General features: G+C 44.9%; 1 protein-coding gene across 1 annotated transcript; it reads left to right on the top strand.

Moving 5' to 3' along the window:
• The first annotated feature begins 335 nt into the window (after positions 1 to 335).
• LOC146983191 (sphingosine kinase 1-like) lies at positions 336 to 14,811 on the top strand. The gene is made up of 5 exons (XM_085784638.1): positions 336 to 990; positions 7,161 to 7,310; positions 11,190 to 11,284; positions 11,659 to 11,774; positions 13,227 to 14,811. The coding sequence occupies exons 1-5, from the start codon at positions 564 to 566 to the stop codon at positions 14,140 to 14,142; spliced, it is 1,704 nt and encodes a 567-aa protein (XP_085640764.1). The 5' UTR covers positions 336 to 563; the 3' UTR covers positions 14,143 to 14,811.
• Positions 14,812 to 16,398: the final 1,587 nt, after the last annotated feature.

Here is a 16,398-nt window from a genome sequence, read left to right on the forward strand (position 1 = left end):
AGCATTTGATAACCTCGAGGATCTTTTATATTGTTACTCAGCAGTCTCCAAATGCATTGGGATAAGATGAAGCTATGTGGGTCTCTCGACTGTGGATTTTCAAAGGAATTTGTAATTAGGAAAAAAATGTAGAATATTTTAAAATCGGAATGTTAGGCTATTGGGAATGTGGGTGTTTAGATAGGCTAGTTGAATTTTAAATTGATTGGCTAGCTATTTGTAGCCTTGCCTACCCTACATGATTTTAATTAGTGACTTATAATAAACTATAGGTAGTCCCACCTGCCTGCACTAGGAGCATGTGGCTCTCAGGCAGGACAGAAAGTATTAATTCCTCAGGAGGAGTGTTTGGTGTCGGCACAGCCGGCTGCGCTCTGCTCACTGCTCCATCATTGCCATTCCCCTTTCAGTCACTAGGGAGAGACTCTGAACTAGGAAAGCTGCTGTTATCTCACTCCAAAGGGTCCCACAGCAGGCTGGTAGTAGGATCCGAGTCTGCACCGCACCGCCGCCATCCGCACACCGGCCTGCGGGACGCGTCGCGTCGGCACTCTCCGTCCGGGATGGAGAGAGACGCCTCTGAACCGGATCCATCCCGCCAGCGAAACGGGGTGGTGGGCGCGCTGTACGGGGAGTTCACCGACACGCTCAACGACAGGGTCCGGTACTCGGTGAGCCTGACGGAGAGCGCCTTGACCATCCAGAGGATCTCCTCGTCCCCCGGCCGGACTAAGGTGGTGTTTAACTTGACCGACTGTATCGGCTGCCGGGCGTACCGAGGGCCGGACGGCGCGGATGTGGGCGCCTACTTCACAGCCTATTTCTACCCGTTCAAGAGGCGCTGGATGAGCGCCGGAGTGGCCCGGCAGAGAGTGGAGCAGTGCTTTCGGGTCGCGCTGGTCCAGGACCCGCTCGCCAACCTCCAGGAGGCTGAGAGGTGGGCTCATGCCATCAGAGATGCCTCGCTGCTGCAGGCGCCGCGGAGAGACGGTGAGCACTGTGTGTGTGTGTGTGTGGTGGGGGGGCATGGGTCACATCACTTTGAAGTCTGAGGGTTTCGTTTTAACACACAATTTCATATATAAACCTACAGTCTATAGCTTATGCCCTACATGCAGTAGCCTACACACAGAGAGGGTTATTTGGATGAGGAGACGAATGATAGCCTACCACCGGATAGGATGAAATTATCTGTGACAAAAGTCCCCTGAAGTAGGGGGCCACTTGAAAGTAGGCTAATCTAGGCTGCCCTGACTTAAGCCCCGCATGATCGACCACGGTTACAACTTCCTTTAACCCAAAACAGGTTTGGCACATTCTGTCCGCCTCTCTCTAACCTGCTCCACCTGCTGAGAGAGGTGATCCACCTGCCAGCAGCAATTAACAGCTGCCTCATTCCAGTCAATGCTCTGGATCTAAAACACACACACACACACACACACACACACACACACAGAGGAAACTGATCACTTAAATGATTAGATTTCTTATACTGATCCTCTGTCACCACAGAGTGTTCACTGCTGCTCAGACTTAATTATTCCTGCTCAGCAATTTCCCATTGAAATTACTATAATATTGTTGATGGGTGGAAAAAATCATATCAAAACAAAGGCTGTTTTTCATCCTGCTCTGCAGCAAGCTATGTCTAATTAGGTCTCATCATGTCTCGCTCTGTTTAAAATGCAGACTGTCCTCAGGTTCCTTTGTCTTCCAGTCTCATTAGCTTCTTCAGGCTCCATCCTGTTATACACTGAGACAGTAATTACCATGAATATGGTATGAGAAGTGTTTATGCAGTTTATTACCCCTATCACTCATCTGGGAGGAGATGGTGATACTTGGGTCCCAAAGTGATTGTGTTTATCGTTAAGGTGCCAATGTTGAGTCCACCATATAAGGTCAGATATCCTTCACTGCAGCTCCATCCTCCAGCTACAGCAGTTCAAAGATGGAGCAGATATTTGACTTGGCAGTGACTAATTTGGGATGTTGGTCACCAAAGATGGAGGCGAGAGTTGTAGTGGCAAGATGTGGAATGAGGTCACCGTCCTGGTAGCAGCCCCCAGGTGTGCAAACTGCAAACACAGAGAGAGACTGGGCTCTGTGTGATGATGATGAGGAACATCCAGCCCTCCCTCTGTTCTGCAGCCAGCAGGACTTTGGGTTTCGGCCCTGCATGCTGGGCAGGCAGTGCAGGCAGATGGTAACCTAAGAGGTAACACCCCCCTCCTCCTGCTCCTCCTCCTCCTCCTCCTCCTCCTCCTCCTCCTCCTCCTCCTCCTCTCTGCTCCCACCTCAACACCCAGTCACCGTCCTCTCCCTGGACTCATCAAAGAGCCCCCAGCTTCTCAGACCACACATACTAATCATCGCTCAGCCATCTTACAGTTTTTTAGTCTCCGCTTTCAGATCTCCTTCACTTCTTTCGAACACAGCGATGATGTGATCACACATCATTAATTTATACGCTTGTTTTAGCATTCCAGGATTCAGGCCAGCCAATAATACAGTATTTAGCAGAATATATTATGTCTTTTAAATGAGTAATGTGGCGCTAATATTTCAGAATAGCTGCTTTTCTCTGCCTTGTTGCAGAGGGTGTATGAAAGTCAGTGTGATTCACTAATCCTTCATATATTTGAGTGTTTACCCCCTAAGTTAATTGCATGTCATCTCATCTGGCATTGCAGAAAGAGAGGTTGGATTAGCACAAGATTGGTATTTAGACTTTAGAGTGCCACGACTGTGACACACTTTCACTTAAGTATAAAGTGGATAAACTTGAAATTTCATATGTGATGGTTTAGTTAATGATGAGGTTATAACTCCAATTTTTTGTGTGTGCGTGTTGACATCTATGACACCAATTGTCTCGCAGGTTTTTTATTCTTACTGCAAGTTCATTGGAAAGAATGAGCTGTGAATAATGAAGTGAATACACTATGATACAGTCCTGCTTACATTAATGGTCTGCCCAAGTATTTTCCTTGCTTAGAAGCTTCACAAGTGCGTTTGCATGCAAAGGGGATGAGTTGATGGTTACTTGCTTTGACTTTTCCTACTAGTGGCTGCCTCCGTTGCTATCGGCTATATCCTCCTCTGCTATTCAAACAGCTGGTAGGAGGCCCGTTACAGATTTAACATTTATACGTTTTTTTTTATTCTTTTGATTCAAAGCGTGCAGCACAGGCTTTGTACGCTGTATTGATTTTTCCCAAAAACTTATATTCTGACTCGGAATGAAAAATCCTCGAAAAATTTGCAAATGTATGCCAGGTTTCGAGGGAGGGAGGGAGACGAGGGCTGAATGCGTCACCAGACGACCTCTCGCCCCATCCAGATCTCTGGAGCCTTTGTCTCCCGCTCTGTGACACACGGCTGTGATGGCCTGTCAGCGCCCCCCACCCAGCCTGGTGATGCCTCAGTGGGCAGTGGTGTTTGTACTCTGCAGACCTTCTCCCCCTCCTCTCCAGCAAACACTCACCCAACCCTGGAATTCAGCTTGTTTACAGACACGTCAGTCCAGTCTGGATATAGTGTCAGTTTCACTAAGACCGCTTTCACTGAATTGCCCACGCGTTTGTTTCTGCTCCAAGAGTTTCTTGAATGGTTTTTATGTTTTAGCAAATCCCACCTGTGCCACAGTATGCCATACTGGAAGCACATCACATCTTTATTTAGTATCTTTCCTGTGGCAAACGAGACGGTAACGTGTTACCACTGACATATTGTCACATCCCGTCTGCCTGTCGCCTCTCTGCCTCTGCCTGCGTGTGTGTGTGTGTGTGTGTTTACCCACTCGCAACTGTGAAATACACACATCGCAGCTGAAAGTTTGCTTGCCGGTGTGATGGGGAGATTGTGCCCACAGGTATTTTTGACTTCACATCACAGACAGAGCTCACATACACGCTCACACCCTGCATCTATCTTCCTGTCACAGGCTACGCGCGCGCCCACAAACACACACACACACACACACACACACACACACACAAACAACCCAGGAGGAATCTCCAAGGAAGAGGCCATTTTCAGAGACATGACTTGGGTCAGTGCGTTTTATCTTTTTGGTTAGAAGGGGAAAAGATAACATATCCTGACTGCAGCCTGTGTTTACTGTTTTATATGGCATCGTCAAGTAGGAGGTTTATACCTTAATGTAAAAGTATTATAACAATAAATCAAGCATGTAATTGATGCTGAAAAATAGGCTACTAATAAGAAGTATCAATCCTGTGCTCTAAATCTGAATGTAACAATTATTACGTTTATTGGGCAGTGTATTAGTTACCGTTCATGGAGGTTATGTTGTGATAAATGTGATTGAATTGAATGATATAGTTGGTGCCACTTTTAGCTGAGAGATGCTTTGTCTACCACATAGAATACCAGAAACAATCAATCAGTCACTCCATTAAGGCAAAGTTTATTGCAGGGCTGTGATATTAAGCTGCAGTTGTTATAGTTGTAGGTGAACCTAATTAATTGATAACTTAATCAACATAAAAGCTTCATGATCACCCATAATTTAAAGATGCTCTTTTTAGGTCATATATTATTATTATCATCACTATGTGAAATAACCTCCCTAATCCCTCTTTTAATAATGTAATGCACTAAGATTTGCTCACAGACAGGGTCAGGAACTTTTTTAAGTGACTGAAGTTTCTGTTACTGTTGTAGTTTATGGCTCCTCTGTCGAATCCCAGTTTGTGTTTCCTTTCCCTTCATCACAGTGACTAACAGACTTCTGCTGGCTCTGCTCCAGCACCGAGCTCTCTGCTCCTTGCAGTGACTGTCCTTAATTCAGCAGTTGTTGATGTTGGTCTGATCAGCTAGCTCAGCAGTTAGCGAAGGCTTCTCTCTCTGCCTCTCTCTCTCTCTCTCTCTGTCTTTCTTGGTGTGTGTTGGATCAAATGACTTGTTTATCAAAGTGTGGTGTTGCTGCAACCACAATGTAGAGAATTGTGATGTTTGTTACAACTACAGCGATGTCTGCTGTCTCACCCTCGATCTGCAGCGAAGCTCACTAATCAGAGCTGCTCTGTGACTAGACAGCCCAGGACAGGCAGCCTCTTTTGAGACAAAGTAGCTTTAAAACGTATTATGTGTATGGGTTTAAAAAGAAAAAAAAGAAATGGAAAATACTTCATTTTGCTGATAACCATGGCCAATAATTGGATGATTCCTACTTGTTTCCGAGTGAATTAGCTGCATGATAATTAGGCTGAACGGTCGTTTATTCATTAGTCTTTTTGGATTGCTGGAAAAACCTGAGATCTGGACAGCAGTTCAGAGGTGTGGCTCTATTGAAGAAGAAACATAAGCAATTTCTCCACCCTATCTGCCTCTGTGTTTTATGTGCCATGAATTCCAGTGCAAAGGTAGGATTTGTTTAAGGATCAAGGGGGAAAAAAAATTAAAAGCCATTTCACTGTCAAAAGACAGTTTCCACTATATTCTGGAAGTGTAGAGAGGACCTTTGTGTCAGAGCCACATTGTGCTGTAATACAAGTAAAAAACAATGGAACCCCTGTGTGGATGAATGGAGGCAGGGTTTGGTATGTGCCTGTGTGTTATCCCACTCTCACCTCACTCTTCCTGGTGGGTCCAGTCCACATCTCTGTCTCTAAGATATTTTTATACCCATCATAGGTCAGATGAGGAAGGCAAAGGCAGCAACAGCAGCAGTGCATCACAGGTCACACTACTGGAAACGGAGGCTCGGAAATGTCAAGAAGAAAAACACTGAAGCAGCTTAGACAGAGTCTTCATAGATAGTTACCAAGTCAAAATAACACACCTGTTAGCTTACTGTTGCTGTCTTGAGTTGTCTATTAATTATATGCAAGAGGTGGTGGAATTTACCCATCCATCACATTGTGTGCTTCTGATTGTTATGTTACCAAAGTCAGCATCAACTGCAGACAAATAATTATGGTGGAAATTCAAACTGTCCCTCGCATCCCAAAATGGAACGATTTTTTCTCCCCCTGTCCTTTCAGATTCACTTGATATGGTGAGTCTGTGTCTGCTTTAAAGGTCAAGTGCATCCGCTGCAAAATGTTCCTCCAGAGGTGGAAGCTTTTCTCTGAATTCTCCTTAAATCTTGTAGTGGCAGCCATCAAGTGTATTTCAGTGAAGTGGTCAAACTGGATATTCCCACATGAATATGGATTTTTAAAAAAGAATGGGATATTTATGAGATGGAACAATTCATTAAGGCCTATTGTAGCAAGTTAGTTTAGCTTAGCGTAAAAACCGAAAGGGAAACAATTCATAATGCAAGTGCAAAGCTTACTACTTGATAAGTTGTTGTGCAAAAACCCAAGTGTAAAAACCTCAGTTTGTGTAATGACTCAAGGAAATGACAGAAACAGCTAAGCCAGAGAAAAGAATAGATTTTAATTTCATTTTAGTTCTTGTCTGAAAAAAAGGGATATAGTTTTTAATTGATGAGCTTGATGCTATCGGTGTAACACAAAATGAATCACTTTGAACAGAGCCATGCTATGCTGTGCTAAGCTAACTGGCAACTGGCTGTACCTTACCTCAAATATGACAGTGTTATTGATCTTATGATTTCAGCTAACTCGGAAGGAAAGTTGAAAGTTGAAATATTCTCATAATAGTGCAATACTTGCTCTTTCACCCAGTCAACTATGTTGTCTATCTTAGGTTTCTATTTGCATTAAAACCATACCTCCACAAAGGCCGGTGTGAACAAATTTTCATCCTTGCAAGAGAGTAAAGTGATGTATCAATGATGTGTAGTAGAAGTACAGTCCCTCCATTACTCTGTCTTTCCTTGAGAAACACAGGCAATAAGAGGATCTCCTCATGGGCATGAACACAACGGCACAAAACTGCTATTAATAATCTGTAAGATCTCGACCGAGAAGCATCTGCAGGCTCTCTCTAGGAAGAAAGTAGCAAGTCACATTACCATTAAGCTTTGTCAGTCTCAGTCAAGTCGCAGCCTATGACTTTAAGTTTCCTTCGTGCATTCCTGTGCCACAGACCCTGAGGGACGAGGTTGTCCTTATACATTCTTTGACATATTTGATCATGCATGAGAAGATCTACACTCTACTTCTTGTTTCATCTCTATCCTTCTCTTCACCCTCCCCTCCTACCACTGTCTGTATGTCTAGGTGTGGTGTATTCGGAGGTGCGTCGACCTTGCCGGGTCATGATTCTGGCGAACCCTCACAGCGGGCGGGGCCAGGCTCTGCAGCTCTTCAGCGGCCATGTTCAGGGCATGCTTACTGAGGCCGGTGTTCCCTACACACTCGTCATCACAGGTTAGTAACATGTGTACACACGCAGACCTTTGTTATTCACGCATTTATGTAACACTCCTCTTAACATAACCCTGACATGCAATAGCAGTGATGGGATTAAACCCTCAACCCCACTGTGGACCCAATCATGGACCAATGATGAAGCTGTCAGCCCCCTGAGCACCCTGATCCCACAGGGTGGATAGACATGCAAAACAAAATTGCTAGAATACTAATATGTAGAAATAATTCATAGTAATAATTTTCAGTAGGTGAAACTGAAAATAACTTCTGAAATTGCTGAAATTTCCAAATGTGAAATTATCTGAATTGTAAGTAACCAAAGTGACAGGTTGTAGCTGTTTGATAAATTCCTCTTGTTTGAGTTGCTAACCTTAAGCAAAGGGATTAAGAGAAGACAGAGCTTGTATTGGTCATGCGTGTACTCGTAACTGTGGAGAGTGGACACATACATTTGTCTGTTTTATCAATTTCAGGAAGGCATTTGACAGGATTACTAATGGGAGGTTTTATTTTGCCCGTTAGTCTCTTTATTAAGCATCTGTGGCCTGTGTTGACAATTCTTTTCCCTTTGACAAAGGACCCAACTCTACAAATTAAAGCTGGTAGCTCAGATTGTGGTCATATTATTATATCTAAATGACAGTTTTATTTGTAGAACACAGAAAACATCTGCAGACTTTGCTCAACATTGTTGTTGTTAGATGTTTTAGACAAAAACGACAGAACACAAGTTCATGTTTTAATTTGCAATCAGTGTAGGTTTACTGTTCATTGGTCTGACGCCGAATGATGAGCATATATTAGGGAGCTGTTAGTGCTCTGGCTCAGTCAGCAGGTAAAGCACTGGGATCTGTACTAAATCTGTACTAATTCATAGACTAATCTGGGATTTCATATAACAATCCTATAATCCATGTGTGTAATTAATACAGGTTGTAACACTCCACATTATAGAGTATTCAATTTTTTTGGGGGGGTCCATAAATTTATTTCACTTCAGGCCATTAGTGGAGATGTGGGAGCAGAACTTGCAAACATCAGATATGAATGTCAGACATTTCAGCTTGTGAGGACTAAAATTAGATTTAATTGAAAGGCTTCACACACAGCCATCTCTGAGCTGTTGTGATGAGCTATTATTTTATTTAAATGATTTGTCATTTATTTTTCATAACATGTTACTCTGTGATAGTCAAGATATCAGAAGAGAGATGCTCCTCATAGACAGAGAGAGAAAAAGTCCAAGGCTAATGCCACTCAGACAGACTTTTTCTGTTGTGTTGAACTTAGAAGTTCACATTTTGTTTTCCTGCCCTGATGTTCAAGAGGTACTTTTTGGTGAAATCCCCTCCATCTGTACACATTTCTTCTGGCAGGATGATTATGAAAGTAGGCTTTTGTTTCAGGAGGGAAACTTTTATAGGGCAGATTTTATTTGTCAAGTTTGGGGAGAGAAGGCAGAATATAGCTGTAAAATATCCCACAATTTTGTAATGAAATGAAACATCTGACCGCTGCAACTGAACCAGAACTCTGAGTGTAATATATACAAAATGACTCAGTGATGTCATTTGTGGTTGTTTTGCTTCTGTTTTAAATCAATTGAATGAACCCAGCATGAATTATTAAAGGTCACGAATACGGCCCATGAGTCCTGTGGGTCAGCAGGCCCCTTGACCTACGTATGCCTGGTTATACCCATACGGTAATCCATCTATGTGTCTGATCACTGTAAGAACAAGTATGTCACACACACACAAGACTTAAATGGGCCTAACTACAGTATGACTGTCATCTCTGCGGCAATTGTTCTATCAGTATTTATTATGCATTCGAAGGCGGCGTGCTCCCAGCAAACGTGCGCACACGCAGGCTCACATACACACGCTAGGTGCTCGGGCGCATGAACACTGATACACATTAAATTCTCATGCAAGTCACTGCAACCACTCCACATTCTGTATGAGTTTCTTGTGGCTTTTTGTGACCTTAAACAGTGTCATCAGAGGCTCTGAACTCTTGTTGACCTCTCTCTGAATACCAAGGAGCTGCAGGGAAACAGAGACCGGCTTTAATGCCAAAGGTTCATTGCACAGTGCATCATTTACCCTCTGAGCTCTAATTGTCACCCTGACTTCCACTCCAGACCCAACTGTATTTGACAAGATCAACATTTAGACGTGTAAGAATGGTAACTTGTCTCTAGCTCGGTAGCACATCAGGTGAATCTCTGATACATCTCAAAGCGAGATGGAGTGTGACAGCGAAGGCAGAGGAAAAGGAGGGAAGCTGTCGGTGGTTTGTGTGTTTGTTTTCTTGAGAAAGAGGGCTGATGTGCATGCAGGCTCTCTGTGCCGACTCCCGGGACTTATAAAGAAAGGTCAGCAGCTGGATGCTGATGAAAAAAGACAGAGTAATTACTTATGTCGACTCGGGCCAAAAGAAGAACGGAGCAGAATGGATAGGAACGGGGGTGGGGGGTTATGGGTCGCTGAGGGCCTTCGGTGGCTGGATACGGTAGCCAGCCAGATGTGACTATGAGTGGATTAACTGGCACAACATTTGCCAAAGGCGCAGCTCCTTGATGAATGTATCACATAGCCTTTGCCCAAGGAAGGACAAGTTCCAGTGGAGGCGCCTCTTGTGTCAGCATGTACCTTTTACATACTGTATGAAGCATCCAGTGTACCAAGCTTCATCTCCACCCTGGTTAACCCCAGAAGAAAGGCAGCAGAGTGTGACTTGAGGAGGGAAGTGCTACATTTTGAGTGAAACAACTGGAATTTACCCAAGATTTTTAAATGTGTATTCACAGAGTCGTCACATATCGGCAATAGATTTGAGGAAAACCACAAGTCGCTTCATTTCTTCAGGTTTATCGTGAGTTCATATACATCAACTGTGACCCCCAGAATAAGAAAGTGACTGGGAAGTAAAGCATCAGTCGGAGACCTGGCAGCTCTCAAAGTGCTGAGTCAGCTGTGCGGTGCAGTTACTCCCTCTGCCTGTGTCTGTCAACACAGCACTGCATCACTGCCTCCAGCCTCCCCGGCACACGGCAAACAAACAGCAGCACCACTGGGAGAGAGGGAAGAGGGGAAAGAGAGAGAGAGAGAAGCCCCCGGAGAGTGAAAGGATGACGGACAGGAGCAGGTGGAGGCTGAGCAAAGTGAAAGGAAAGGAGAGAGCGTGGTTGTTTTTATTTCAGTTGAGCCCCTCGATCGATATCTCTCGGCCGGAATGGAAAAATATTTCCTTCAGGATGGCAGTGCATCAATAATCACTAACTTCTTTGCTGTCTGCCTGCCTCCTTTTATCTCTCTCTCTCTGCCATCTTTTTCCTCCACGCACACTCGCACACAGTGTTACACTGGGGAGTCTCGGCTGCTAGGACTGTAGACTTTAATGCTGGCAGAATGAGCCCACAGAGACCCCCTGCAGAAGGACCCACTCAAGGCTGCTGCCAATAAAACTAGGCTGAACAAATAGCTCAGTCCTCTGCCGGCGCATTAACCAACATTTGCGCACGCACGCACGCACGCACGCACGCATACTCATACAGAGGACTGAGTGCACATGCACACATGCAGATATTTGTCGGTCACAGATGTTTGCAGGCCAGCTAAGCTGCCTTGGAGCTCTTGAGTAGCCACTGGATGGGCTAATGTGATATGTCTGGCCTGATAGGGGGAAATTGAATCTCTTTTCTGCCTAATCTCCCTGATCCTACCCCGGAGGCTGGCGATGAAGGGAGCGTGTCTCTTTCTCTTGCCCTTGTCCTTGTTTTTATTTTGTCAGCTTGTCCAACACTTTGCCACATTTTTACTGTTTCGTCTTGTTTTTTGTTTTTCCTCTCTCGTCTCTCGTGTCCTTCAGAGCACGAGAACCACGCACGGGAGCTGGTGAGGAAGGAAGACCTGACACAGTGGGACGCTCTGGTTATCATGTCCGGAGATGGGCTGCTGTTTGAGGTGCGATCTGTTTCTGTTTCATGGTGACACTAATCTTAATCAGCTACTGACTGGCACTGACACTGATGATGTGTATGTAAACACAAAACCGGATTCTATTCTTAGCACTTTTCAGAATAGAACAAAAAAAACTGGATAAAAATTTAATTTGTATTTAGACACGACAAGAGCTCTGCTGCTGCTGCTGTTGATGCTCTCCTGCTTAGTGCTGTACTGTGGTATGAATGTATGAATCTTCAGCCAAGGTGGTTTCAGGTGCCTTGGCATTGCTATCAGTACATTTTTGTGGTTGCACACAGATGCTGCTTTTCCATTTAGGACCGGGTCTGATTGTTTTGTTTTTTTTCTTTTTAATTTCTTCCTCCTCATTTTAGGTGATAAATGGCCTGATGGAGCGAGAGGACTGGCAAGAGGCCATCCAGATCCCTCTGGGTATTCTACCAGGTGGCTCAGGCAATGCCCTGGCCGCCTCCGTCCACCACTACTCACAGTGAGTCAGTCCATTAATGAGTCATTTAAATGCATGGACTAACAGGGCAAAGACAGACCAAAGAAGAGCCCCGCTCAGCCTAAAAAAAGAACAATTTATCTCCTTTCTGTGTAATTATGCCAAAGGCTGACTGGGCACATCATTCCTCAGGAGGGAGGAGAGACAGAGGAGCAAACTGGAACTGCTTTGCTGTGCAGCAGGAGGTCATTTTAGGCTGCAGATAACTCTCAAAGGAATGATGTAATGGGTTTAGAAACTGGCACATTATGAATGATTATAGTCCCGAGTGCAGCCGTGGAACCAGTCAACCCAGCACGCATGCACTACTAACTTTATGTCATCACCATCTGCTGGTTGGTTGTTGGCACAACAACAAAGCAACAAACAGGAATTTATTTGTCCCTCTAGGGTTGTTATCCGTCTATTTAATGTACGGTGGCTCTGAAGGTCAAAACACAATGACATTTCTAAAACCACAATAGTGTCTGAGAGACTAGGGGAAAGGGTGGGATTCTAGTTTGTCTCTGAATACAGCCTAGTCGATTCAGTTATTTCATTGGATGAGATACAGTGGGTTGGTGTTGGATTAGATCAGCCAGAGGTCTATACTCTTCGATGCAATGACTGTGATTGATTTTTGGAAATAAACCTTAACAAAGCATTTAGCAGCTTTTCACTCGATGGAGATGGGTCGATTTTAGTTTAGTTTTTGCCGTCTTTTTCACACAGGTGGGAGCTTACAAAAGGTCATTGTTATTTTTATCATTTGTGCTTGCAGGGCTTAAATTGCTAATTTGGTTGTCATGTGTAGTCAAAATTAAATGCCAGGACAATTTTTGGCCACATATTAAATTTGGTTCAGACATTAGGCTAACTGCTCATATAATTTTTGAAAAACATTTTTGAACTTACTATCTAGTGTCACCATCAGGTCAGCATTTCAATTTGTAGGGCCTAGATAATTACAAAACACCTGCAAAATTGCGTTCCCATTAGCCTCAGCTCTTCATTTTGTTTAGTGCTAATTAGCAAACGTTGGGAAGCTAACATATTAGACTCAGATGGCAAGGATAACATAAACACTGTAGGCTACCTACAATTACAACATCATTATGTTAGCAGTGAATGTAAATGAGTTGTTAACATGGTGATGTCAGCATTAAGCTCAAGCACAGCTGTGCAGCAGTAGCCTCACACAGCTGCTAGCAGGGCTGCAGACTCTTTACTCTAGTTGAGGACAATGCAGATTCTCTCAGCTATGTAAGCCATGGAAACTGTATCACAACTAGTGTATTATTTTGAATACATATTTTCTCACATATTCATAAAAGATTAAATTACACAACATAAGTATACATTTTCTGTTCTACATAACAATTTATGACCGTATTCTGTCAGTCATGTTGTACCATGCTATGATTGCTTCTGACTATTTGGGTAACAATCCCTCAGGTCGCCTCCAGCGTGGAACGAGGAGCTGCTACTGAGCTGTGGCTTCATGCTGTGTAAAGGTCTGGTCGGCTCCATGGACCTGGTGTCGATCCATTTAGCTTCCCGGCAGCGCCTCTTCTCCTTCCTCTCCCTGGCCTGGGGCTTCGTGGCAGATGTTGACATCGAGAGCGAGAAGTACCGCCACGTCGGAGCCATCCGCTTCCTGATGGGCACCCTGGTGCGCCTGGCCTCCCTCCGAGTCTATCAGGGCAGGTTAGCGTATCTGCCTGTCAAGGAGGTGCTGAAACCTCAAAAAGGGAGCATCAAGGCCAACCACCCTCCTCCTACACCGCAGCACCCTTCGCTCTGCTCCTCCCTTTCCTGTCGGCTCATCCCCAACCCCAACCCCTCTCCCAATCAGAGGACTCGTCACAATCACAACAGCACAAACTCCAACCACAACACCATCACCCAATCCTCCAACAACCCCGCCACTACCAAGAGACCCGAGACCCAGAGTGACGGTAAGGCCACGGCACTGGTGGACTCTCTTCTTCCGAGCCTAGACCAGCCGGTCCCCGAGAGCTGGACTGTCGTCAAGGAGGAGGACTTTGTCTTGGTGTTGGCTATCTACCAGTCCCATCTTGCTGAGGACCTGTGGACGGTCCCTGGTGCGATTGCAGACGACGGACTAATTCATCTCTTCTACGTGACAGCGGGAATCTCACGTCCTGCCCTCCTCCGCCTTTTCCTCGCCATGGAGAAGGGCGCCCACTTGGCGTGCGGCTGCCCCCATCTGGTGTACGAGAAGGTGAAAGCCCTGCGACTGGAGCCCATCTCCCCACAGGGCATGATCACCGTGGACGGAGAGATGGTGGAATATGGGCCGGTTCAGGCTCAAATCCACCCAGGACTGGCCAGACTCATATGTGGATGAACCTGGATTATCTTAATATTTTTTTCTGGTTGCAGAGCTTTGGAGTTTGGCCTTTTATACTCAGTGTTGATTCCTTTTATGTATGCTGTGTTTTCAGAAGTGCCAAAGACATTTTATCAGCCTCTGGAAATTCCTCTATTTTTCTACATAAACAACTTGTCCTCTCAATGTTTGATTCAGGGTCAAAGCCATGGATGGTTGATGGTTGTTCTTGCTGCTGGCTGGTCCCAGCTTAGAGAAAGAGAGAGGGATTGTGTGAGTGTGTGTGTGTCTGTGTGTTGTTTGTGTGTGTATGTGTGTGCACGCATAAGAGGGAGAGCTTTATGTATGTGTGTGCATTCATGTGTGTTTGTGTGAGATTGTGCATGAGGAGCACACACAGCAGCACGGTGCATTCATTGTGCACGCTGCTGTCGGACCTCATAAGCATGACACACGTGAAGAGAAGCACATTTTCCTGTCCTGGGACACTCCTGGAGAAACCACGCCCCTTGTCCCACTGTGCTACCCCAGGGCCGTCAATCTCCTTCCTGGGCAACAGCATCACCTCCCCCCCTCAGCTTGGTAAAAGGGAGCTTTCTTACTGGGGAGATATAAATCCCTAGGGGATTTGATGTTGACAAATCTTTAATCTTTGCTTAGTTTTTATCAGAAAAAAGAGAAAAAAAATACTCAAACAATAACAGATCTAGACATACTAAGCGTGAGGGCCTAGTGAATTTAACCCCCTAGCCTCCTTTCTGTGTGCGCAAACTTCCTCCAGCTGCTAATGCATGAAGGCAGAAACCTGGCCGGCTGAGCTTACACCTCCACCTACAGTCAATCATCGTCCTGCACTGTCCGCCGGTCTCTTGCTCTGCTTGATCTGCAGCCATCATCATCAAAATGTAGGGCCCACCCTCCACCCATCCCGTGCACAAATACACACACTCTCACTTTTCTTCTCCCCCATCCCCCCTCCTCTTATGCACAGATCCTCATATGCACACTCATTCTCTTGCATCTCTGCAGCACTTAGTGAGGGGGAGGGGCATGGTCTGCTACTGTGCATATGATCCCTGCTCCTCTTGCCATCTTGAGCTTGCACCCTCTCTCTCTCCTCCAATGGTTAATGAGCCATCAGCACCTAATGTGTCCTTAATATTAAGCTTTGCATCTGCAAAAGCGTGCTCAGTAGAGTTAAAAAAAAAAAAAAAAAAGTAGAAAAAATCATATGAAAGCTTTTAAGTGACTTTCAAACACATATTAGATTGGCTGAAGCACACCGAAGTGGAGTGAACAGGGTTTCACACGGAGTCAGTCAGCGCTGCATATTGAGAGGCGTGCGATCAATGTGAGCTGGAGGGAGTCAAGTGCTCTGCTCCGCTGCCGTGGCCTTTTCGCCGGCTGTTGGTGCTGTGGCGATGAGCATTAGTGCACTGGAGCAGAGGAGAGTGCAAATGTTAGCATTATCATCAGTCCCCCCCCGCCCCTCCACTCTCTGTCTTTCTCACACTCACACTTTTACTTCAGGTCTCTCTGACCGCCACCAGAACTTTTCCCCTCCCCCTCCCCACAGGTATGCATCAGCTGAAAATCATCACTTTGAGAGTGAGCTGTCTTCCCTGACCTTAAAAACAAATGCTATTCTATAATTATGAGGGAAAAGTACAGAATGTCAACAGGGTATTATAGAGATCGTACTGTGTGAATGCTGATGCAGCAAACAGAATCACCTCTTATGCTGAAAAGTCGAATGTTGACAGACTAATGGGGTTCAAAGAAATGCTGATAATCAGCTTTTCCAGGTTTTGATGAATACATCGCTGTCATCCTGAGTGCAACACAGTCAGTGCAATGACTGATAGTGCACATTATATTCCTGCTGCTTTTCCTGGAGCTTGTGAAGGAACCCTGAGTGACTGGCTTCTACTGAAAGGAGCATATTATATTTTTCATGTGATGCAATCAGAAGGTTGTTTTTTTAGGGACTGTATTAAAATTGAGGTGTTGAAGGGGTGAATGTCCATTCCACTATCTTTAGTGATATTTTCTTACTTTTTTTGGAGGGCCCCTTTTACTTCCTTTGGTCAGATTTATACAACACATTGGCAATATAGACAAAGTTTTTCAACTTTCCCAAACTTTAGTCAACCCAGTCAACACACTGATCACTTCATGTGTCATTATTTAACACGAAACTTCAATTCAGATGAGCATTTAGAGTCATTTTCCGCATTCAAATCCTCTTGATGTGGCTATTCATTTAACTACAAG

This window comes from Trachurus japonicus, chromosome 8 (assembly GCF_045865225.1).
Source record: "Trachurus japonicus isolate A0001 chromosome 8, Traja_1.0".
Taxonomy (NCBI): domain Eukaryota; kingdom Metazoa; phylum Chordata; class Actinopteri; order Carangiformes; family Carangidae; genus Trachurus; species Trachurus japonicus.